Source organism: Xyrauchen texanus, chromosome 43, assembly GCF_025860055.1.
Source record: "Xyrauchen texanus isolate HMW12.3.18 chromosome 43, RBS_HiC_50CHRs, whole genome shotgun sequence".
In the NCBI taxonomy this organism is placed as follows: Eukaryota; Metazoa; Chordata; class Actinopteri; order Cypriniformes; family Catostomidae; genus Xyrauchen; species Xyrauchen texanus.
Window position 1 is genome coordinate 11946131 of NC_068318.1, and position 26551 is coordinate 11972681.

General features: G+C 36.5%; 1 protein-coding gene across 2 annotated transcripts in view; it reads left to right on the forward strand.

Moving 5' to 3' along the window:
* The first annotated feature begins 1035 nt into the window (after window positions 1-1035).
* The window catches only part of LOC127636073 (signal peptide peptidase-like 3), a 50581-nt gene continuing 25065 nt past the window's right edge, over window positions 1036-26551 (forward strand). For both annotated transcript variants that reach the window (XM_052116451.1, XM_052116452.1), the window contains exons 1-5: window positions 1036-1465; window positions 17007-17084; window positions 24881-24969; window positions 25405-25524; window positions 25680-25758. In XM_052116451.1, the coding sequence (XP_051972411.1) occupies window positions 1443-1465; window positions 17007-17084; window positions 24881-24969; window positions 25405-25524; window positions 25680-25758 (389 nt within the window). In that variant the 5' untranslated portion in view covers window positions 1036-1442. The remainder of the gene's footprint in view (window positions 1466-17006; window positions 17085-24880; window positions 24970-25404; window positions 25525-25679; window positions 25759-26551) is intronic.

The following is a 26551-nucleotide window of genomic DNA, read 5'->3' on the forward strand; positions in this document are numbered from 1 at the left end:
AGCCAGGATTAAATTAAATGAATTGTCCAATAACAGGGCAGTTACTGATATTAAGCCAGTAGTATTTAGCTGGTCATGTGATCATATCATGGCCGCCCCCACGAGGGGACCCTCTCCAGGCAAAATAAAAGTCTTCGGGGCCTGTGTGGCTCAGCAAGTAAAGACGTTGACTACCACACCTGGAGTTGTGAGTTTGAATCCAGGGTGTGCTGAGTGACTCCAGCCAGGTCTCCTAAGCAACCAAACTGGCCCGGTTGCTAGGAAGAGTAGATTCACATGGGGTAACCTCCTCGTGGTCGCTATAATGTGGTTCTCGCTCTCGGTGAGGCACGTGGTGAGTTGTGTGTGGATGTTGCAGAGAATAGCGCAAAGCTTCCACACGCGCTACATCGTCGCGGTAATGTGCTCAACAAGACACGTGATAAGATGCGCTATGAGTTTTGTCCTCCGCCACCCGGATTGAGGCGAGTCACTATGCCACCACAAGGACTTATAGCGCATTGATGATTATGATTATGACATGTCTTTCAAAAATACAATTTATTTCTTAAGGAGTAAAACTTATTTATTGAGGAATAACTGAGAGCACCTTTAATGATCAGATTATTGTCAAGTGTCAGATGAAAAAAACATATCTTTTAATATAATGTAGTAAAATTAAAGTACAGAAACTATACAAAAATATAAAATAAACATTAATGCTCTAGGCTATATGATGGGCTAAAAAATTATAATAATATATGTAGTCTTTAGGTATTGTATTATTTCCTGAAGCATTGAATGGCTAGTCTACTTAATACAAAGGAAATGAGAAAATATAATGAGGATGGCACTGGCATTTAATCATAAGAGTGATTATTACCCTGTATCACCTCTGTAATGCTTGTCAGTTTTCAAATGTATTGCATTATTTCTCCAGCTCGCTCGGCCAACTATTGGTTGTGAGTAGCATGTCACCTAGTGGCAGAGACTGTCCCTTCAATCTCATCATTTTGGGCAAAGCCGTGCACGCGCATTTCTTTGGCAGAGGCGACATTCACGCGCATCGTATGTTCGCCATAGAAAACAAAGCTATCTGTGCGCTTCCAATACAGCTAACAGGGCAAACACAGTACAGCTCTCTCGGTCTCTATCTCTCTCTGCAGGTACACACAAGATGGGTTTGCAGCTCATCTAAGGGCCTTTGATCGCGGGCCTGTTCTGACAGTCAGCTGAAGTCGTATTTTTACGGACCGCTTTTGTTTCTTAGCCACGGCTAGCAGCAAAGCCACAGTCATTGTCGTTTCTGCTGCGAACTGCCGACGGAAAACACATCGACATGTTGTTATCGGAGCGGGCTTATTAAAGAAGGCGAAACCGTGTGCTCGTGGAGGAGATAATCTCGTCGTTTGAGCCGAACCTGAGTCCTCAACGCCGACTGCCTCACTGCCTGACTTACTGATATGGCGGAGCAGAGCTACTCCTGGTGAGTGCCAACAAACATTACCATTCACACACAAACACCGACATTTAACACGCTTTATACACGTATATACACGTATAACGACTGTTGGCATCTAAAAATTATTATTTCTCTACCGCGATATTTTTGCTCCTGTCCAAGCTCGAGGCGTATTTTGCTTCTAATTTAGCCCATTAGCTCTCATTTATACGGGGTTAGTGCTTTAATCCAAACAACTGCTGAACAGAACATTCATTTGAACTATTTCACCTCATAAATCGTTTCTTTCCAGTTGCAAGGCTGTTAATGTACATTTCCTGTCGTTTGTGTGTGTTTGTGTTGTGTGTCTTAGTAGTGACAAAGAGAATTGCAGTGCGCTAGCGTGCTAGCACGACCATCATAACCCGAAACATGGTTATTTCAACATGATCTTGTTGATTTATCTTCATTTCATGGTTTCTGATACGAATCTGTGCTTTAGCTGTGGGCAATCGTATATTTGGTCGTGGTGGCCGTGGTTTAGTGTATTAGCTGCTCTAATCCTCTCTTTAAGGAAGAGAGCTGTGTAAGACATGGGCTGTCTCAATCTCTAGTGAGCTGCCTGCCTAGACAGCATTTTTGGACACCACAGTCGCTCTCGGAACGTTAGAAAATGCGGATATGATACTCTAAAATGATATACAGGTAGGCAGCTTACTAGGCTTTGAGAGACAGTCATGATGTGTAAACAAAGTCTAAAGATCAGGGTGATTTCCTCTCTTATTAGGCTCACTCAAGCTACTTCTAGGCTGTTATGAATGGCCTCATGTCTCATTTTTCACCTTTTGCAAGCTTCTGGGTCAGGGAAGAGATGTTTGTGGTGGTCATTATTAGATGTCTTGAGAACTAAACCTCAAAGTATATGGGTTTTGGGCCTATGTTGAGATTTAAGTGGGAAATGGACTAATATATATATATATATATATATATATATATATGCACTTAAGCAGAAATCATTCACTAATTTGAAGTGTAAATCTTTGCTGTACATTTGAGGTTTACAATATTTTTTTATTTTCTTTAAGCTTGAATGAATATTAGTGATAATTTTATTTATTTATACTGAATGAAAAAATAACACTCAAAGTAATATAGTGCTGAACTTTATTACAAAAATAAACGGTATTGACTGAACCAAGAAAATGTATTTTACTTTTTTTAATTAAATAAATATTAATATATATGAACTAATATAAAAAAAAATTAAGTCAGCTGATTTATACATTTATGTCGTTTCCATAGTCCACAAGAGGGCGCAAGAAATACATAAACCATATGGCACAGTTATATTATTATTTATTACTACATAGAACATTACAATCCTGGCTGTTAAAAAAGAGCATTCAATTTTCAACTAATGTGCATAAAATAAATAAATACAAGTTTTAGACGGTCCATATTCTCAAATGTTTAGTCAGAAGTAGATAGTAGACTTTAATAGACAGTTCACATGGTGTTACACTTGCACTGATTCCTACTACTCCAGACTTAAGCTTCATAATAACAGCGAAATACCACATTGTTTTTTATTGTTGTATGTAGAGTAGCTATATTTACAGATAGCAGTGGTATTCGGCTGAACTTGGTGGTGAAGCGGCTCAGACTATGAGCACAGTCCACGGGCTGTTCAAACAAATGGTCCTCAACAGACATGAACTGAACGCAAGGATCTCGAGACACACATTTCCATTTCCAAGCAATGACATGTACATAACTGTATACATAATAACATGTCTGACAAACATCTATGGCTGCTACATTGTGCCTTGTTGTTCCAGTGTATCGTCTATTTATTATTATAGGCTGTTATAAAATAGTATGTTACATAATGTACAAAAGATTACATAATCAAAATATAATGCATCATATTTTGTCATTATGTGAAGATTCGCTGCCCAACTCTCGCGCGTCTGTCTGTTCTTCCTTCAGGTTACTGTAGTTGCTTAATAAGTGTGCACCAGTTTTTTTAGTGACCGTCTGAACGGTCTATTTTCAAATAGTAGGAGACGCTATGACCATTGTTTATTTAATATGCACGTTAAGATGAAGTTGTATTGTTCCATTTAGCTGCACTCTGTCTAGCTGTTTGAAACACTCGCCTGCTGTATATGTGCTGCTACAGCATGTTGAGTCCACTGCTACACGCCTGGTGTGTTCGCTCTAGTGAGGAAAGCCGCAATGTTCTGTATTGTTGTTTCTGTGATTCATCAAGCGTTCCATTCTACTCTTAAGAGTCTGAATTTCCACCTTTCAACTGGGGAAAGTGCAACGGAATGACACTTTATAACAGACATTTAACTTGAAAATCTTCATTCATCTCGTCGAGATGCAGGTGTATGTCACACAGTGCTGGGAAGTTTACAGTCAGTGACAAACATTCACTTTTATTATATAATATCCATTAATGAGTCAAAAATCTTACATTAAATGATGATAAATTGTGTTTAGTAAATGTTTTGCAGAGACTGGTGTTTAACCCTCTGGGGTCGACGGACGTACCGGCGCGTCCTGCTGGATTTTTTCGTCATTACAGCGGAAATAACATAAAATTCTACGTATTTTGGGGCATACAGATAAGTGTAAGACATCATTAGAGACTATAAAGGGTCTATTTTTATTTGTGTACACTCACAATAACAACAAGACCTTGTGCTTTTGTAAAATAAAGAAAATAAAAAGGGCGAGCTGTAAGCAGTCTCTGGGTTTGTGAGCCTGTATCTGAAACACGTCACAAAAATGAACTGAAACTCCGTGAATACTTATCACACAAACATGAAACATATGTCTAAATGAAGCTTCAAATGTCTACTTTTAAATAAAACAATTCACATTTAAAACAAATATTCTCCTGCAATGTAATCTGTATAAAACAAAGCGATGTACAGTTTCTCCTGGTTCAGCGAATTATCTCTAAAGTGATCACACCCACCAGCAGAGTGTGCTATTCATACGCTAATGTGCTGAGACGATCAAATGGTAAATGCCCCCGGCTGTGCCTTAAAAACAAAGTTCATTCACTTTTCTGTGCATTTGAAAGACAGCACGATACTCAAGTGAGAACTCCTGGATAGTGATGAAGAGTTATAATTTTCCTCAGAAGAAGAGCGGGACTCCAATGTACGTTTGTATTTTAAAGAGACTTAATCCAGCCGAGGATACAATTTCAGACGAGTAAGTTATTTAGTTTTAATTAGTTGACATGCCATTTTATATAAACATGCACATATTTTTCTAGTGGGACTGTTTCCAGACTTGCCAGCCAGGATTCAGAGTATTGAAATTTGAAATGTCCTATAGGCAAGTTTTTGTTACATTTAAATGCTGTTTTGGCTAAAGCGGGTATTTAAATTGTATGCTGTATGATATCAATATGTTATAAAAATCATATGTTTAGATTATATTTTATCTAGTGTTTATGCTGCCTCATTATCATCAACAAAGCTTGTGCTTGCAAATATGTGTTCAGGTTAAATTAGTAAAATGCACTTTAAATCAGCATATTATAATGATTTCTGAAGGATCATGTGACACTGAAGACTGAAGTAATGATGCTGAAAATTCAGCTTTGATCACAAATTGCCATTTACAATATATTTAAATAGAAAACGGTTCTTTGAAATTGTAAAAAGAGTTCAGAATATCACTGTTTTTACTGTATTTTGGATCAAATAAATGCAGCCTTGGTGAGCAGAAGAGCCTTCTTTTAAACAGTAGTGTAGGTCTAAAATTAAGTCTTTATGTAAAGAGAATGTATAGTCAGATTACTTCTTTTAACTTAAAACTTGACTTTGATCATTAAGTCTCCTCACATTCATTCTCTTTCTGTCACATTCCTCATTGATGGGCCCAGGGGAGGGGTCTTTTGTCTCCTCAGGTGTGAATTACAATCAATATTCATTAGTTCACATCGCATATGACCTTTCTAACACTAAAAGTGTCTCACAAAAGTTAAATGACTATATTGTTTTGTATGAATGAGTGATCAGGATGGTTTTCACATAACATATTTTTTTGTAGTAAAAACTCTAGGCTACAAGATCTAGTTCTGAAAATGTGTTTTTTGTAAAACCATGCATAAACGTTACTTTCTCAAAAATACAAACATGTTCACTCATGTTGCTCTCATATTATTGTAGCCCAGTTTGTGATGAATACAGTGTTATCAGACTTTAGCCATTAATGTGTTTTTAAGCAACTGAACAAAGAACAAATGTCAAAACGTGTCAACTTCTCCAGGGCCCAAAACAGACACCAGAGGGTTAAAACATGATTAATTACACTCTTTTGATGATCATAATGTTAGCATTGCAGCATCGTATAGCATTTTGGTTGCTATGAGACATCTCTGACAATTAGTGTACCCTTCAAAATCACAACCTAATCAATCTCAAAATTAAAAATAAGCTACCTTTTTGGCACGTTTGTGTTTAGTTATCCGGTAATTGTTACTGAATTTCAAATTAATTGAGAAACGCCACATCATGCATCGTTTTCATGATCGATCATTGCTGCCATGTCCGAGTACTCAAGTACACGTGCCCATCCCTAATATAACAAATGCAAATAGATGGTAAAAATTATGACATTTTAAATTTGGGTACAAAAACATTTAAGGTAATTTTGTCACATTGTTGTAACCGCTTGAGGTTAGCTTTAATGTTAGCATCCTTTCAGCCTTGTTGGCAAACACACTGCTGTTCTCTACTAATGCAGCATCTAGTCAACAAATTAATTACTTTATAATGAAATGAAAATGTGTAGTGTACTGTATACATTTTTGGTGTTGATGTCTTAAATCAACATCGGAAATGCTTCGCTCCATACTGAGTACAGTCTCACGTGTCAAAAACATCACAAGGCAGCAGTGAAATGATCGCTCAGCTCCGCTCCAGCACCGGACACAACGGGGAAAAGCTATCGGTAGGTATTTTTGCAGATAACCGATAGTTCCAGAAATCTGTTATTGGTGCTGATTAATCGGCAAAACCGATAAATCGGTTGACCTCTAATAGCAGCATTCTTCAACTACTATCTTGTGAGGGCCAGATTATCCAGATGAAAACTTGGCAGGGGCCCAAATTGTTTCCGGATTCATCTTAGCTAGCACTTTCATTACAAATGACATGTTATTTTAAAAAAAACACCCTTAATACTGTGCATATTATACACTTATTTATAATAAATAGTCACAGGGTATTTTATATATTGAGTTATGTTTTAAGGTCTGTTAAAAAATTCCTTCATAAGAACTGGCTCTTAACTAACAAATAACTTTTGATCAACTTTACTCTGGGAAAAAAAAACAATAATAATTTCAACATTTTAGGTCTATAGATAACAAATTATGAAAAATGAGGAGGAACATTTAGATATGCTAAAACTCTCTCACAGTATCAACCCACATTTGAAAACAATGGCCATATAGAATTGTCATGTTTACTTAAGAATATATTTAAATAATTTTCTTTTTGAAAAAAAAAAAGAATAAGTTCAGTTCCACATTATCACTTTTTATGAGACCCTAATTAGATGAGACATACCCATTTAACACATCGAGAATAGTGAATAAAAGCAAACTTTTCAGCACATTTTCTGTGAACGTTCGGTTTTCATCATCTGTTTATATTATGTTGTCTGAGATGTGCGTATGGGCTGACAACATTTCTGTAATAACTGCAATAATGTTTTTACATCTGTAGATTTGACCACACTCCACTCACATACTCAAAATCCTGCCAAATGGTAGGTGCACACTTATTTGTCATTAGTTAAACTTGTGTTATTTTTTTGCATTAATAGTTGCCTTTACTTTCCGATAAAAAATGAGGAAGAGCTTGTTAATAAAAAAAACTACGCCCTCTGTTGTGTGGAACTGACCATACGCTGAGCCACTCTCTCCTTAGTTACTTTAGCATATGCCTTCAAGATTTCTACCTGTGCCTGTTAAGCTGAAACAATCGCACTTAGAGTAAATTACACCTTTTGTCAACTGTGCATTCATATCTAATATAAAGGTGCACCGATACCAGTTTTTCCTTACTGATCCCATTCCGATACTGAAAATCTCAGTATCGGCCAATACCAGTGTTTTTTTCTTTATCAGTGTAGAATATCTTTAACTCACTGTGTGGAACTGATTTGGGGTGCTCTTTTTATATGAAAAGCACAAACCTTTAACCACACATTATTTCAATATAAATGTGTAGCCCATTAAGAACTTGTACTTGCACTCGTGGTTTGTGTGAAAGTGAATCAAACTCACAGTTGTTGTTAGGGATGCACCGATCATGCGATAGCTCTGTAAATCACAAAAGGCTGTGTTTAATAAGTAAATATATAGTACGCAGTGCCAGTGTGTCAGTAAATGGCGCTACTCTGTTTACACACACTTCGCAGCTATTTTTAGCCTTCACAGCAGTGTGCAATATTTGAGTGCTACTCACGAACATCATCTCAGCTATAGATGCTCAATAGTTCGGTTCACTTATAATATGCATTTAGAATGGCACCGGTGGTGCATTTTGCCACAATTTGAATAAGAAGCCAATTAAACTACTGTGAATTTGCGTGCAAACAGACACATACAGGACTTCCTGGAGAGTTCAGAATGTCAAAATAAAAGCCTGGGGGTTTAAAAAGTGCACGATTTAAATATATTACTGTTATATTTAAAATTAAAAGTCAATAATAATAACTATTATTATTATTGTCATCATAAGTATTTGTTTACAATTATAACAATATATTAAAATTTATAACAATTGTATGGTATGACTCAACGAGAAAGGAGGAACGCCTTGATGGGAAAGCAAGACCAAAAGGCAATTGAAAGGATCCGGTGTCCAGCTGCGGGGCGTGGCAGGGAGATGTCCCTGGCTGCCGCCCCTCCACCAGGAGATGTTCCGGGATTAATGGGGCGAAACATCTGTGATCGGTGGCTCCTGGCTGACACCCTGTAGCTGGATTACTGAAGGCACCAGCGGAGGTGTGGCAGGCAGTAATTCCCAGCAGGTTTAGACATCTACCTGTACATCTGAATAAGAGCCACATTTCTGATGATGTTGTGTTTCAGCACTCTAACTTTTTAGAGGTTAAGTTTATATCACTAAAACGATATTCACATTTCTGTACAAAGCTAACTTATGTTGATGTTAAGTATGATGGACAAATGGTCTTTATTTACTATAAACACCCATTAAAAATGTGTTACGGACATGACCGCTATGAACTTCATAGCAAATCATATTTATGTCAATGAGAGAATCACAAACCACCACAAAAAACCACTTGTGCCACCAAACGGATTTGCAAAAATAGGTTTTTAAAACATCTTTCTGAATATGCCCTTCATCTGCTGTTGTTCGAACCTTCAGATAGTCCTGCCCACAACTCAAGTTATTGGTTGTGTACACAGGAATTTTATAGTGCCACAGAGATTAAGTGTTTACAGTTTTCGAGAAAATGAACCACAGAATGACTTGTAGTTTTCTCTTCATATTAAGCTGGAATACTGAAAATGTTACATACTTCAGCTTAAAAACTGTTAAAAACAGGTTTCTACTTTGCACCGTTTTCCCATAATATATGGCCATTAACAGGCCACATTATGTTTTTACTAATATCATTAATTAATATCATTAATATCATTAATTATCATTATCATTAATACTAGCCACATTATGTAGGTAGGTTGGAACTCCTAAGAACATGTAATGATTAATTTTTATTAATTGTTGATTTCACATAAATGGGGAAAAACCGTCGATATGGACGTGAGGACTGTTCCCTCTAAGCTGCACGTGTGCTTGTAATATTTCTCCCACCCAGACAGAAAAAACATCCATGCACTGCTTGCAGGCTCTAAGGCCGGCCACATGGTTTAATGTTGCCCGTGGCTCATCTACCGTAAAATCGTTTTTATTTTTCATTGGATATTTCAGTTAACTTGCATTGGGACCTAACGCTTCTCCACAAGCGTTTAACATGCTCAGGGTTGCCAGATAAGAGATGCAACACCCCCAGTTTGAGATTTATACTTGCGCAAATTGGAAATATTCTGCCTAACGTTATACTTATTTAGTGCAATCTGGCAACCATGCATGTCTCACTTTCTCCTTTGAACAAACTCAACGATCTGTATTGCAGTATTCTGCTCAAGTAAAAGTGTTATACGGCTACTCTGTGTCCATTCTTGAGGCTGCTTGTGATGTTTGGTGCTACTAATTCTGCAGGTAAACCTTCTCAGTGATTAAATTAAATATAAAAGTAGATATCGGCATCATGGAGGGGTAATCGTTGACATGCAAGCAAAAGCAAGCCAGAAATGAATAATGTAAATTAATTTTGTATTTTTGCAAAGTAAACTCGGCAGCTTTTGCGACAAACATTAAAAGTACTATAAATGTAGTTTTTTTTTGTGTTATTATTAAAACTGAATAATAAATTAATAGGGAAGTAATACATTTATAATCTCCACCTTTATTCAGGTTTTTAATGCCTGATAGAAAAGTATCTATATTTGTAGAGCAATACAATACTTTAAACAATTGCAGAATAGTCTCACTTGTCACAGATACACTTCAGAAAATTGAGTACATTACTATTTCTGGGCTTAAAAGATACAAAAACCAAATCAATGCAGAACATTGTATCTCAAAAGCAATACAATGTGGCCCCTTATGCACTAAAAGCCCTATGTGGGGCCCCTTTACCAAAATAGTTAAAAATATTAATAATTACACACATCACCTTTACAAATTTGTTTCAGGATTTTACATGAGTAAAAGAAACCGTTATATTTTGACAAAATGTTTGTTTCATTTGAAATGATCTAAAGGTAGAATCTATTAGACCTCATTTTATATCAACAGTGGCAATTTTAGTTAAAGTTTCAAGATGTGTTTCAGCTAGTATTTATTTTTCATAAATGCATTAATTTATTATTATATTACTATTATTTAAGACTAGCACACTGACCATGGTAATGAGGAGCCTTTCCTTCTGTGTAATATGTGTATAAATATGTAATATTAGTTAACAAACGGGATAATAACGGGCTCATATAAGTAAATATGTTCTTCAATTTTTAAAAGGGGGAGAGACAACTTCCTGTAGATTTTGTTGTTGACATCATCAACAAAAATAATGTCCTTGTACTGGAAAACCATGAATAAAACTATCCAACATAAAAGAAAATGCAACCCAGGATACATTAAATACAGGTTACGTTTTTACTATGGCAGGTCGACATGTGATTTCCAATGTAAAATCTGTCCTGAAGCAAAACCAGTTGAGAACCACTGAGTTAATGGTACAGACAGAGCAGTCTGGCTGTGCTGTCGTGCAATTACAGTACATGTCAACTGTTAATAGTCATAGGACATTACTTCAAAAGTTCACAGCTGATGTTATTTTTCATTTAGTAGTTCATTTAACATGTAAACTAACATGCTTTAGTTATATAACATGTTATAGTTACATACTATTTTTATCATGTTTATAATTCTGTTCGCTTTCTTATTTTTTCTATTTATTTTATTTTCAAAAGGGAGATGTTTTTTTTACACATACTTCAATAATATAAATGGTTTCAAGTTTCAATTATAATAAAGTGTTTGCTCGAAAATAAATAGATAAATAAAATAACCCTTCTGTTTTCACTGATAATAGTAATTGTGTAATACCGTTTCTGAGACTGTTTTCATACCGTGAAAATCTCATTCCGTTGCAACCCTAGTCAGCACAACCCTATGTGCCTTTCTCTCTGTAAATGAATAAAATGTTCAGACAGTCTCCTTGCTTTTTTTCTGACACATTCAGAATCCTTGACACTTTTGCGCTGCTACTCGCTTCATGTATGCGCTTGTAAAATGTATATTTATTACGCTTTAGTATTTCTCTGTAATGTAGAACATTGTAATGTTACTTATAACATTCTTTCTCAGCCATGGAACGCAAACCATTTTCTGATGCCCCCAAAAAATATATATTGAAGTAATTAAATTAATATCATAAAAGTGCGAAACTAGTCGACTAATGGCTTAAACTAGGGGTTTTCTTGTGTAGAGAATTATGAGGTGGCCGGCTCCGTCAAATTTCGTGCCGCCACCAACTGTCAACGAAACTCAGGCAGTCAGTCAGTCAAGTGCACAGATAATGCTCGAGCATTTACATTTATGCATTTGGCAGACACTTTTATCCAAAGCGACTTACAGTGCACTTATTACCCTCCGGAGCAACCTGAAGTGCCTTGCTCACAAGCCCCTGCCACCTCTTTGAAATTTTTTGTCACAACCTCCACAAAGTTAACACAACTACCTGACCAGCCTTCATTTGTGACTGCCAGGTAAGGATGTTTGCCCTAAACTTCGACATTGTTTGCCACTGCTGTGAAATTAAACCACTTTAAAAAAAAAATCTCCATAGAGCCAGCAGAACATAGGCAATAGCCCTCCATTAAGTTTAACAACAAGCAAGCTAATCAGGTGTTGGCTCAAAATAGCGTCGTATAGGGTCGAAAATGCCCCCAAAATGCAATATTTGAATTGCTCCTGTTTGAGTTGTTTTTTTATATTGATAACATAACATAGTCAATCCTCTGTGGTCACTGGAGTCGTCGAAGCGATCGCCTGAATATTTCCCCTGATAAAAGCAAAATCTATTATGTGTTTCATGGCCTTATTTCAGTGACTTAAAAATGACTAAACATGCATAATCTTGATTTTCAAAAAAAATGCAAACATGTACATCTTATGTTTGGATGCTCTTATGTTACAACACTGCTGAGAAAGTGATGCAGTTTATTTATTCATTTTGTTAATTATTCATGCTTGACATGATGACTACAATCATGTCAACTGTATCTGGGCAACATTTTTAATTGTTGTCTCAAAGCAAGTTATGACATTTGGAACCAAGGTAGCCTTTTTTTATCAAAAGTCCAAAAAAACTCTCCAAACAAGTGATCTGATGGTTTTACTGAACCTAAGAACTACTTACATTTGTAAATGCCATAATAAACCAGAAACATAATTACATGGAATAAGTAACAAGTAATCAGATTCAGCACTGTTTCAGTTGTGCGCATTGTAAAACGAGACCTGTCAATCTCAGCGATCAGTCCAATCCTAGCTATAAAACAGTGGCCGATTGGTCTCTACACATCTTCCCTTCCCACCATACCCACTCACATACCTGAGATCAGAGATGATCTTATTATCGGTTTAAAAGGTTAATCAAGTTTGCTGTTTGTTAACTGTAAATGAACACATTAGCTGTTATGTTGTATTTAATTGCTCGGGAAGATTTGAGGGATCATTGAATGTGACCTCTTCATTACGGACATGACATTTGTGAAAGCAGCACTTGCACGATGAGGGGAAAATCATCCAAAACTCGTAGACTTTGATCTCTGAGACATCTGTAAGATATCCATCAAGGCAGCATTATTTCTGTAACTGCTGATCTCCTGGGATTTTCACACACAAGTCTCTTGTGTGTTTACACATTAGCTTCCACTCAGCTGACAAGCAATGAAAGTAGCTTCGTGGTTAGCTAGTTAGCTATAAGCTCATTGCCACGGAGAATAAAAGATGGATGTTGTGTATTTACTTTCTAGCATTGTCTCTCACAAATATGTAACAACATAGCATGAAATCAACACTCAAGAGACACAATACACCACCGCAATGTAGAATGCTGAGCTGCAATGTTGAATGCTGAGCTGCAAAAGGATTCTCTGATGTTTACCTTTCAATCTGCTACATTACTGACTGCACTGACAAACTATAGCTAGCGAACATAACAAACCGATGTGATAAACATGAGTGGCATGGTTGTCAGGGACAGGGTTAACATTATATTAGTTATATTGAAAAGGGGAAATGATGGGGTCATTGTTTATTAACTTTCCTGTATGTTTTTCACAATCTAGTTAGCAACTTACCGAGATGACACCGCTTAACTCGTTGAAAGGCTAATATCGGCCTACCGATATATCTGTCAGGTACTAGAAATTAAGCTTGCATAACGTTACAATGCATTTTTACGGGTGTTTGAAGTAAAGTGAGTCCATTTGTCCATCATACTTAACATTAATATTGTTTTAATATTATAAACGTAACCTCTAAAATGTTACGGATATGACACAACAACATCAGAAATGTGGCTCTTATAATGTAAAAAAGTGCTGTTATGACATAGTAAGTTTTTCAGATAATTTCTTTTCTCTGAAAAATTATTATTGTTAACGTCAAGTGAAAATAAATAACACTTCAATCTCTCTTTTGCTATTATAAAATATGTTTGAAAATGTTGTTTGAGAAATGGTGCACTCATTTGAAGTGGATAAACGATGGACAAACCCTCTTTTAAGTTGTTAATTTAGTTATATGTTACTGTATTGTAGTGCTATAATGGATTTATTTTTTTATTTTTTTTACATCTCACAATGATCAATTTATTTACAAGTTGTAATTTTTTATTAATTTCAGAACTTATATTTTAGCAAGTCATAATTCCAACATGACATGAATGCAGCATTAATTATTTCTTGAGGAGTATAGATTTCTTTTTACTTGGACTAAAGCATCTAGATGATGATTCCCATTGGAGCTAAAGTATATTCAAGGGCTTCCTACGGTGTTTTCGCAAAATATATTTGGCGGGTAACAATCAACTACATTACGCTAACAGAAATACAAATGTCTAGTAGGGGTCAAACTCTAAATCTTTGTCATTTAGGTCATTGCACAAAGATTGCACATACCATGTTACTTCTGTTGTTTACTAAAGATTACAAAAGACTTTTCACTGTGTGAGAATTAAGTCTGGGAGGATCCAGATGCATAGAATCATGTAAAACTGTGTGCTATACCAGGACACACCCTTAATGGACATCTGCAGACATTTATGAATGAACAAGAGCTGTAGACTTACTGAGTTCTTGTACACTTTCAAAAGTATTACATTGGAATTGAATTGCACAGAACAAAATTATGCTATAAAGTTGCAACTTCTGATAAAGAGTAGGGGTGTAACGGTGCATCGATAAATTAACCAACGATGCAATGTCATCGATACACAACATAAAGATCGATGTTTATTTTTTTAAGATGCACCTTTATTTTAATGCTCTAATCCCAGCCACGTCTGTACACATTTCCGTCATGCGATGCAGCAACCTTATGATATTCATCTCGCTTTATGAGCACTAAATATGCGTGATTGAAGTTGCGCTCTGCTCTATCCATGTGCATGTTTCAACAGGGACCTGTGGAGTGTCTCACATGCGTGGTTAAATCAGGATTCCCTCAATATGGTGCCGCATGCGACACATTTGAATTCTACAGCCGTGGCCAAGTGTTGGCAGTGACTTATGTTTTGTTTTTTGCAAAGTTTCCTGCTTCATTATTTGTAGTTTATTTTTTTGCGTGTTTCTATGGTGTTTACCTAATTCTAACCCACAAAGCAATGAGCTGTCATCAAATTATTGATCATCACTTGTATGTGATTTGTGTATGTGAGTGTGTGTGTGTATGTATGTATGTATGTATATATATGTATATATGTATATATATATATATATATATATATATATATATATATATATATATATATATATATATATTATTATGGCTGCACGATTTGGGGAAAATGTCATATTGCAATTATTGAGGCTAATTTTGCGATATAATAAACAAATGGTAACATGAGTAAACTTGCTTGGTTATCAAGGAAAATGCACAAATAGATTACTGATAATGCTGAAATGTGTATTTCTCAACTCAAACATACGACATAGCAACAACAACTATAAATGCTGTGTTTTCAAATTAAAAAAATATTTTTACAACATTAAATGATAACATCTTTGCATTACTGCAAACTTATTTTCTCAATATTACACCTAAATAAAATGGAACAATAAATAAGAACATACACATTTTCATGAAAATAAGATTGTCCAAACAAACGGGGACATTTAAGCAGGATGTAACATGTACTTTCTATAAACTCTTTTGAAAAGGAAACTGGATATAAAAGTGTGGCTCACTCAAACCACTAAAACTGTTGTTGTTGTTGCTGTTGTGTTTTTTTTTTAAATGACCAACTGGTATTTCCAAATCCTCTTTCTAAAAAGTTCTATTTATCGCTGGTACCTCTTGTCCAGTGTGTATCATTTTCTGAAATCCCACTTTGCTAATGGTGCATCACGTCTCTATATCTCTGTGAAGACTTGTCATATTGCGTGACACTTCTCAAAAACATCTGAAATTGTGCTTTTTGTTTACTGGACTTTTTAATGTAGTTTTAGTCAATGAAAACTGTTGACGTTTTAGTAACATTTAGTCAAATTGAAATATTAGCCACTGAACACTGTAAACATTTTAGCCATAAGAGTATTATTGAAAAGCATTTGTCAATCTTGTCTATCCAAAACCTATATATATATATAGTGTGCATCACCCGGCAGAACTTTAAGTCTCGACTCCTGCTCAGATTGTGTCTGTTCCGTGACTGGTTGAAGCGGCTCTGATCGCACAGAGAATGACAGTTTTGGAGTTTGTGTTTATTTACCTGGCACGCTCCCATATAATATGAACTTGAATTAAGGATGAAATAAAGATATATCGCCAAGCAATGATCTGTATTATTTTTTCTGGCCACCAGTTCAGTGTCAGTCTGTCGGCATCTATCTCCACGCTGAACACCGGAAACTGACATGACATGACCACACGTGCCACTCCCTAAACTGAGACTGACTGGTCTTTTTATTTTTTTATTAGCGCTGTAGAAAATGGGCAAACAGCTCTCAGATAGAATGGGCTGTCACGTCCACACATGCACTTATTTATTTAATATAATCGCAGCATTTTGCCGTGATATAATCGCACAGGCTGACATCGCAATTGCGATATGATTTATTGTGCAGCATATATATATGTTGTGGGTGTCCCAATGTGGGTGCTGGATTTGCACTTTTCGGAGAGCTCAATAAAATATACAAATTCGCAGGCGCCTGAATCAAATTGAAATTGTATCATGGCAGACTTTGAGGTATCGGCAAACATTGAATCACTACAATGTATTATGATGAAACTGGTGATTTACACCCCTAAAAAGTGTGTCTGTGTGATTTTAATGTGATGCTTTCTTATACATACATACACACACACAGAGTTGAAGTCAGACGTTTACATACAGCCAGATCTCTTTCTTTTTATTTACAAACGGGAAATTCAGGTAATTCAGGCTAGAGTGGCTGGGAATGTCGTAAAACAAGGCATTTGTCATACATGGTTCCTCAATGACTGAAATAGGCCACGCTTTGATTCACTTTTCACCTGCACACAGGGGTCAATAGCTGAGAGCTAAACATTGAGGTCAAAGGAGCTTCCATTCAGAGTACATTCAAGTTCAGGGTTTGAACCAGGACAGGCTGTAGACTGACATTTTTTGTGTCCATTGTATGACCTTTGGTGTTTTTCCTATTAAATGGAAATGTACTTTCTCTTTTTCTTCACAGGGCATACTCTCTGGTGGACTCCAGCCAGGTGTCAACCTTCCTCATCTCCATTCTCCTTATCGTCTATGGGAGCTTTAGGTGAGCTCTCACTGCCTGGGTTCATATCTTTTTGATTCTGACCTTCACACAGGGGGCAAATCAGTATGAAGTGCATTCCACTTTACCAGAAAGTCAATCATTTTGAAAAATTTAAAATTTGAAATGCGTCATTCCAAAAATTTGCGTGGGACACATTTTTTTTCAAAAGCATATGTTACCAATATGGACCAATTTTCCATCCTTGCTGTGCATGTACAGTTGAAGTCATTTAAACTAATTTTTTAACCACTCCACAGATTTAATATTAGCAAACTATAGTTTTGGTAAGTCTTTTAGGACATTTACTTTGAGCATGACACAAGTAATTTTTCCAACAATTGTTTACAGACTGATTGTTTCCCTTTTAATTGACTATGTCACAATTCCAGTGGGTCAGAAGTTTACATACACTAAGTTAACTGTACCTTTTAAGCAGCTTGTAAAATTCCAGAAAAAGATGTCAAGCCTTTAGACAATTAGCCAATTAGCTTCAGATAGTTTAATTGGCTGATTGGAGGTGTGGATGTATTATTAGCCCTACCTTCAAACTCTGTGCCTCTTTGCTTGACATCATGGTAAAATAAAAAGAAATCAGCCAAGAGCTCAGGAAAAAATTGTGGACCTCCACAAGTTTGGTTCATTCTTGGGAGCAATTTTCAAATGCCTAAAGTTACCACGTTCATCTGTACAAACAATTGGATGCAAGTATAAACACCATGGGACAATGCAGCTATCATACAGCTCAGGAAGGAGACTCATTCTATCTCCTGGAGATGATCGTAGTTTGGTTTGAAGTGCAGATCAATCCCAGAACAACAACAAAGGACCTTGTGAAGCTGGAGGAAACAGGTAGACAAGTATCTATATCCACAGTAAAAACAAGTCCTATATCAACATAACCTGAAAGGCTGCTCAGCAAGGAATAAGCCACTGCTCCAAAACCGCCATTATTTTGAGAACCTTGTGGAAGGATACCCAAATTAAACCATTTAAAGGCAATGCTACCAAATACAAACAACCTACATGTAAACTTTTGACCCACTGGGAATGTGATGAAAAGCTGAAATAAATAATTCTCTCGACTGTTATTCTGACATTTCACATCCTTAAAATAAAGTAGTGATCTTAATTGACCTAAGACAGAGAATGTTATCTTCAATTAAATGTCAGGAATTGTGAAAATCTGAGTTTAAATGTATTTGGCTAAGGTGTATGTAAACTTCTGACTTCAACTCTGTGGATGTGAACTACTTATAATGCTCCCACAGAGAAAAATCTCAAAAATTGAGATTTCTGGTTCAGTCGAGGCTTTATCCCTAACCAATTTTACCACTGTATTGAATAAACACCAAGGATTGTTGTTATTAGAGGTCGACCGATTAATCGTGTATAATAATATGAAACCATTTGTCTGTGATGCAATTTAGCAATTCGCAGTCAGAGAGAGAGAGAGAGAGAGAGAGAGATCTCGCTCACGCGGTGCCACAGCGAGCACAAAACGAGCCCTGCTTAATGAGTGACAGAACTAAACATTCAAACGTAGCCTGGTTTAGATCTGTGATTATTAGTCTGATTTTATTTTAGATTTCGCCTTCCAAAGATTATAAAAAGAATATTTATACATAAGCCGTATTCTGTCTAGCACAACTTCCTTCCCTTCACAGCGGTGCACTGACATTTCTCCCTAAAACTCAAACTTAACGTCAGAATCAGCACGATCGGTGACTGTTGTAAAATGCTACTGTTGCTAAATTGCAGGACGCGTTTAATAATAAAAAGAGCGCAAGAGATACCGTTCCCAAGGCGGTGCGTGCTCCGAAACACACCGCAAAGAGACGAGCAAAGTATAGGCTACTTTGGGTTTCATGTGCGCGTCTAAACGATCAACTATACACAAAAATATGTCAAAACGACCGGCTTGGAGAATCACTTAAACACAGTTTATGTCTTAAATGGACGTAGTTATGGAAATAGTTGGGGAGAAAATCCAGGAGCCTATTAGATCTGAACTCGGTCTTAAAGGGGAAGCAGTCTAATGAACATGCTGACGATTGAGCCATTACTGCGAAACTAGTTGTTATTTTCTATGAGTTTGCTAAAATATGTAGATTTTAGTGCCTGTCTGTAGCTACAGACACTTTCCTTTCATGCACTACGGAATGCCTCTTATTTTGTATTCTTCCACTTGTGTTCCATTTTCCGAGCCACTCTCTTGAGAGCATGAGTGTGATCATTGTAGCATGGTCCTGGGCTTTTATTTTTTTATTGTATTTCTCTTTAATTGTTTTTAATTGAAGGTGGGCGACAATATCAAGTAGGGCTGCAACAAACGATTATTTCGATAATCGATTTATCTAACGATTATTATACTGATTAATCGACGAATCATTTATTATTTTGACGACTAATCAGTAGGCTTTGAACGATTATTCAGCTTTTGCAATTAGTTATAACATTGAATTATACTTATTCTAACTAATAAATAAAACAAGAAAATCGCTTCAGCTTATGAAAAAGTATTTTTAATTAACTTTGAGCCAACTGAACAGGTCAGTCTCCTCAGGATTTCTGATTCCATACAACTCAATAATCATTGTTTCCTTTAAATAGAAGCAAAAAAAAACACTAAATAAAAATAAATCAGATGCATTACAGACACACACAAAAAATTATGTTTGAATGTAAACAAATCTCTATTAAATAAGGCAGCAGCATTAAGAGCTTTATTTGTAAGGGTTCTGTTTAGCACCAAATTAAAATGAAGAAAGGTCAGCATATCAACGTGCTCACGTGACAAGCTTGCTGTTTTTTGTGAGCAAATATTTCCTGCAGCAGAGAAGAGTGGATGTGGCAGGAATGCAAAGAAAATACCTTGCAAGCTTTGGTACGTTAGGGAAACTTCCCTAATTGTCCTTCCACCAACCTAGGGGATCTTCTTGTTTGGGTATTTGTGATTCTGAGAAGTTCATGTACTTCCTTTCTCACCGCCTGAATCTTTGTCCTCGTGCGACAACGCCTTTTCACTGAGGCTGTCTGTGTCAGACTGGAGGAGGTTTTCTAGTGCTGACTCTTCCTCTCTCCTTGGAACAGTGACACCCTGACCCTGCCCCTACTTCTGTAGGTTTCCATGTCTCTTTTCCTGCTTTAATAACCAGGACTTCGACAGTGTTTTGAACCTCTATACTCCGTTCAGCAGACATAAACTTAAGCTTTCTAAATCTTGGGTCTAGGGCTACTGACAGAAGAAATGTGTTGTCTTTGTCCTTGAAGAAAGTTTTTATATCCCCCCACCTCTCTGTTAACTCTTGAAAATTTGGCTAAAAAAAGCTTTTTCAGGTGTTGTTTTGAAGCTAAAGGATTGTTGCCCAGACCTCTGTAGCCCTTTTGCAAGTTGAGGAAGGCATGACAATGTTGCATACTCTTGACCACTAAGAAGCACATTGAAAAGGCTGCAGGCCCTGGGCCAGCTCTTCAAGCAGTGACCACTGATCAGGCTTGATTACAATCAAAGTAATATTTGCCCCTTGATGTCACTTCAGGATCAGAAAGTGTGGCAGTAATGGGCCAGTGCTGCTCCAGTACTCTCTCCACCATAAAATAGGTGCTGTTCCATCGGTACTGATATCTTGGATCAGCTTATGCTCTGGTGTGTTCATCTGCTGCTGCTTTTCCTTCAGCTTAGTATGGGCCAGTTCACTTCTCTTAAAAAGGTCCTTGCAGCTCCCAAAGCTTTGCAGATGCTGGTCTCTTTAAGGGAATTGTTCACAATAAGCTGAAGTGTGTGTCCAGTACAGCGGACAGAGACCCAATTATGTTTGTCTGCCAGCAATTTCATTACAGCCACAACATTGGATCCATTGTCATGGACGACTGCTTTAATTTTGTTTACTGGAATGTTGAATTTTGCAACAACCTCTTCCAGCCATGTTGCAATGTTGGCACCATTATGTCATTCTTCAAGAGGCCTGTGAGAAACTTCATTTTCCAGTCTTTATTGATAAAGTAACATGTGACACCAAGGTGTGCTTCTGAGGCAAGGCTAGCCCAAATGTCAGCTGTCAGCGCAATGAAGCTTCTTCCATCCTGAATAGTTGAAGGTTAAAGGTTAAATACCTTTAACCTTTAAAAGACATCAGTTTCTTTTAGTTGAATATTTTATTTTAATATTCTCAATTTTAACTTTTAGTGGTTAAATTGCTGTTTAGGCATATTTACAGGGTGTTCAGTTTGAAATCTGGATTGTTCCTGTATTTGCATTAGGTGTATGCATACCTTTTGACAGGTTTTTTCATGTTTTTGTTCCAGTAAACTTGTAAATTGTGTTCTTGATGGAAGGATATATCCAGAGTTGAATGCAGAAACCATTTCACGAAAGCCTTGTCCATCCACTATGGAAAGGGGTCTCTAACAGTCATGTTCAGAATTGAATCCATAAGAGTGGTGGCTTGCTGAGGAGTACAAGAATTCCTCCTCAAAAGAAAGTCATCAATAGGACCACTGCTTTTCTTTGAACTGAAACAGAAAAAGGGGCATTTGCTTCAGGGCACGTAGAATGCTAACATATTAATCTGCAAACAATTATTACTAGTATAAAATAAAATGTTTAACTACAAAAATATTTTTGGCACACAAAATGAGATGAAAGGGAGAGAGAGACATTCTCATTCACCATGACAACTGACTAACTGATGCATGATTTTGTAAGTCATTTGAATATGGAACAAAATAAAGGTAAGTGTTAAGACAAATCACTTACCTTTCCTATAATCACTTTCCTATAATACCTTATAGTGTTATGATAATCAAAACAGTCCTGACTCATGAGCACATTCAAGCTTTAATCTATGCAAACCAAACTATCACTTAACTGCAATTGTTTTGTTTTTTATTATTATTATTTTTGCATTCTATAATAAAAAGATACAACACTTGTTAGTTAGCTCAAGCTGGAGCACGTTCACCTCTCACCGTTTCCATCCCCTCTCATGCCGAAATGTTTCCTCTTCAAATTCTCCAACACATTGTGCTCCCATGAAAGGCAAGTTCCGCCTTGCATGTATTGCACACAACTGCATTTTTTGTTTGAAGTTTTGTAAAACTTTCCCAAACTCTACTAGTGCGACTTTGTTTGCACTCCATATTAAGTTGCGCCATGTTGTGTTTTCTTCTATTTGATTTTGTAGGGGAGGGCTACATTCAAGTCTAGTGTGACAGCGCCACAGTGGTCAAAACACAATATTGCAGGGCCCTTATATTATTAGGTCATATGAGATCAAATGACTATTCGACGCCAATCGTTAAATAATTGTTAAATAATAAATCTGGAAGATTATTAATGAAGCTATCTTTAGTGGTCGAAAAGAAAAGTTGTACCTGAATGATAGGGCTGGACGATGTGGGCAAAATTTATATCACAATATATTTCTTAATTTCGGTCGATACGATATAATTCCGATATTAATATGAACAATATAAAAGCCTCTGAAAAACTGCCAAGAACGCCCACAATAGATGTCTGTACCTAGTACAAACTTTCAAAAGTCTATGAAACCTCCTATAAAACTATATAATATTTAAGAAATAAAAACTGTACAAATAAATTAATGTTCACCTTTTATTTGCACTTAGCCTTCATCTAAACAAGAAATGTTTTGTGTCCCCCCCTCCCTTGCACCACAGTGGTTTGGTGATTATTTTCTCTTAAATACAGATGATGCTGAGTCATTAATAAATTAGTCATGACAAAAGTTATGATAACCAATGTATTTTTTCATGAGTCTGCAACGTTAGCGATTTATAACGTTACCTAGCTTGTTTGTGAACTGATATTAGCCTAATATTGTAGATCTAACATTATATTGTGTTTTGCTCAATATGATGTTACATGGCAGATCAGTGGGATGGCTGCAGTTGAATATCTAAGTAATAGACCCCTCTGTCCCTGACGAAACCTAAAATACTGTATGTGACCTGTGTGATGTCTCAAGGCAGCTAGCAGATGTTCAGATTAGTCAGGTGGTCTGCTTCCTGACCTGGGCCCCAGTTAGTTAAACACTAGCACTACTTGGACTATGAGTCAAATTATTAGAGTAGTGCGGCACCTTCCCTGGAGGGATGGAGTCCGTCACTCTTTAGCAGGTCAGGTCTACCCCAAAAACTCTTCAAATTGTTTATAAATCCTATGCTATTCTCTAGCCATTCAGTGACTTAGTCTACCATATATAATTCCTTACATTTAGCACATTTGAATCCCTCACTGCTGATGGAAGAAGCTATAGTAAACATGTGACATGTAATGCAGGAAGCAATAATATGACTGGATGCCATGACTTGGCACAATTGTTTGTTGTTGGTTGTTCCTGTGTGGCGAGGGTTTGAGATTGATGTGAATACCTCACACAAATGTTTATTATTATGGTTGTTCTTGATAAGCGGTGCTAGAGAAAACGGGGTTGTGCTGTAAAATGCATACTGTTTAAATGCGATAAAATTTGAAAGTGGGTGCGCACTGTAAAATGCACACAGTTGAATCGCGATAGGAGAATAATGTGGGGGGAAACCTGATGTGTGCTGAAAGTGGCAGATATTAAAGATTAAAATCTGAAAACGGATAGATAAGAGATGCTAAAAAAGCTAGCAGGCTACAAACACAGACTCGAGCTAGGCACCAGATGCAACAGGAAGTCATACCACTTGGTTTGATATTTTGTCAAACATGTTCACAGGCTTATTTTGAACATATGCTCTGTTACTCCTTTTAGACTGAAGTGGACAGTTAATCAAATATAAATCGTGACATGTACTAATGTGATTTATTAAACCGCTGAAGGGTGCAATCTTAGAGTGATGAGCTGCTTGCTTTAAATAAATCTGACCACTCATACTCTGTTTCTCAATGTCTGTTTCTCAATGTCTGTAGAGTTTCCATTCACGTTGTTTGAGATGACAAAGCAGAAAACGAATCCACTGTGAACAGTGCAGCACATATAAACTACTAATTTATATAATTAAATCACAGCATTTTCGCTTTAATCTCAACTCAACTTTATTTATATATCATTTAAAACAACAGAGTTGACCAAAGTGCTTCTCAGTAATAAAATTGAAAACGTAACATTTTAAAATTACCATATACACCGTAATTACCAGTAATCTAAAATACAAAAACTATGTCTTACATTTCATTTGTCAGACTCAAGGCCAGTGTATAGAGATGAGATTTCAGACATGACTTGAAAGTCTTCAGTGATCATAATATTTATCCAGAAAAGTTAAACTTCTGTCAAAAAACACTTGTTATAATAAAAGCATTATTCAAAATAAAAGCTAGATGTTTGAAATTGAATAAATAAATAAATAAATAATAATATATTTCAACTGTATAGCATAATATTCTCTTAAATAATAATACCAATAACAATAATTAATCGATTTATCACAAGCGAGACAGCTGTTGAATAAAGGTTTGGCAAACAAATGCAATATGTTGTTATATTTTCACTTACTAAAAGTTTTAAGAATTAATTGATTATACACTATTTTGAGGATTAAATTAAACTTTAAAACATTAAAATAACTAAACTTATGTGTTCAGTAGCACATTATCATGACATTTTGGTAATGTGACAACACTACCTCTAGTAGATATTTTATGATATTACACTTTCATACAATCATTTTGGCTTAGTTAACCTAAATATTTCCTATTTATAAGTGACCGAAAGTTCTACCCAATTGAAATAGGTTTTGCTCAGCAAGAATTGACATAAATTCTGATAAATTGTGTGTCCACCCAGGTCTTTAAATATGGACTGTGAGAACCAGGAGAAGGACAAGGATGGAAACCCCATCCCCAATGGCTCATTTAACAATGGCAACTCCAACAGTGAGTTTTGACACAATTACACCAAAAATACAGAGGCTATGTTCAGGATGGAATACTGGCTTACTGCTTAATGTATATTGCATGCTACCTGTTTTTTATTTAATGTTGTGTAAAAATATGTGATTATAATGAGTGAAAAAAGCCGAATGATCTGCCAAAAAAAGAAATAAAATTCATGGCTGTAATTTATTATTCACACTGAAAATGGAAGGTCAAATCAAGCACATTGTGAAATATAGCATTCCTCATAGTGTGCTCTGTTGCATACTGCACATTTTAGCAAATGTAGTAGGTCTTTTGGTATTCTGTGCATATTGGAAATTAGCATTTTATGAACTATTGAAGTAGTATGCTATTCTGAACATAAGTCATTTTTAAACAGAACAATGAGAAAACCCATGTTCTGTTTCCTTACACATACATGTGCCTTTACAGGTATTCAGACCATAGACTCAACACAGGCACTGTTCCTGCCCATTGGGGCTTCTGTGTCTCTACTCGTCATGTTTTTCTTCTTCGACTCAGTTCAGGTGGTGTTCACCATATGCACTGCAGGTACAGACAGCCCACTGACCTTTTACCAGTCCTTTCCCACAAACTGACCTCATTCATATGCTGGACTGTGTAATAGCATGCTTGAGTAACATTTACGTAAGTCTTTCCCTTTGTCCTCTCTTTCCATCTATATCTCCCTCTTTATCCCTCCACAGTTTTAGCGACCATTGCGTTTGCATTCCTCCTGCTGCCGATGTGCCAGTATCTGACCAGACCCTGCTCTCCACAGAACAAGTAAGATCCATCAGTGATTGCTGATCCATCATAGGGGTTCACCTCTGTAGACACATGTCAACAAATCATGAATTATTGGGCTACTGAACATGCTTTTTTTAATACTGTTGCCTTATATTTCTCATTAATGTGAAAATTATGACTTAAAGTCTAAATTTTTTTTATTTGATATTTATATATATTAACTCAGCAAAAAAAGAAACATCCCTTTTTCAGGACACTGTATTTTAAAGATAGTTTTGTAAAAATCCAAATAACATTACAGATCTTTATTGTTAAGGGTTTAAATAATGTTTTCCATACTTGTTCAATGAACCATAAACAATTTATGAACATGCACCTGTGGAACGGTCGTTAAGACACTAACAGCTTACAGACGGTAGGCAATTATGGTCACAGTTATAAAAACTTAGAACACTAAAGAAACTTTTCTACTGACTCTGAGGAAAAACTACAAAAGAAAGATGCCCAGGGTGCCTGCTCATCTGCGTTATCATGCTGCATGGAGGCTTGAGGACTGCAGATGTGGCCAAGGCAATAAATTGCAATGTCCGTACTGTGAGACAGGAAGGACAGCTGATCATCCTCGCAGTAGCAGAACACATGTAACGACACCTGCACAGGATGGGTACATCTGAATATTTTACCTGTGGGACAGGTACAGGATGGCAATAACAACTGCTCGAGTTACACCAGGAACGCACAATCCCTCCATCAGTGCTCAGACTGTCTGCAATAGGCTGAGAGAGGCTGGACTGAGGGCTTGTAGTCCTGTTGTAAGGCAGGTCCTTAC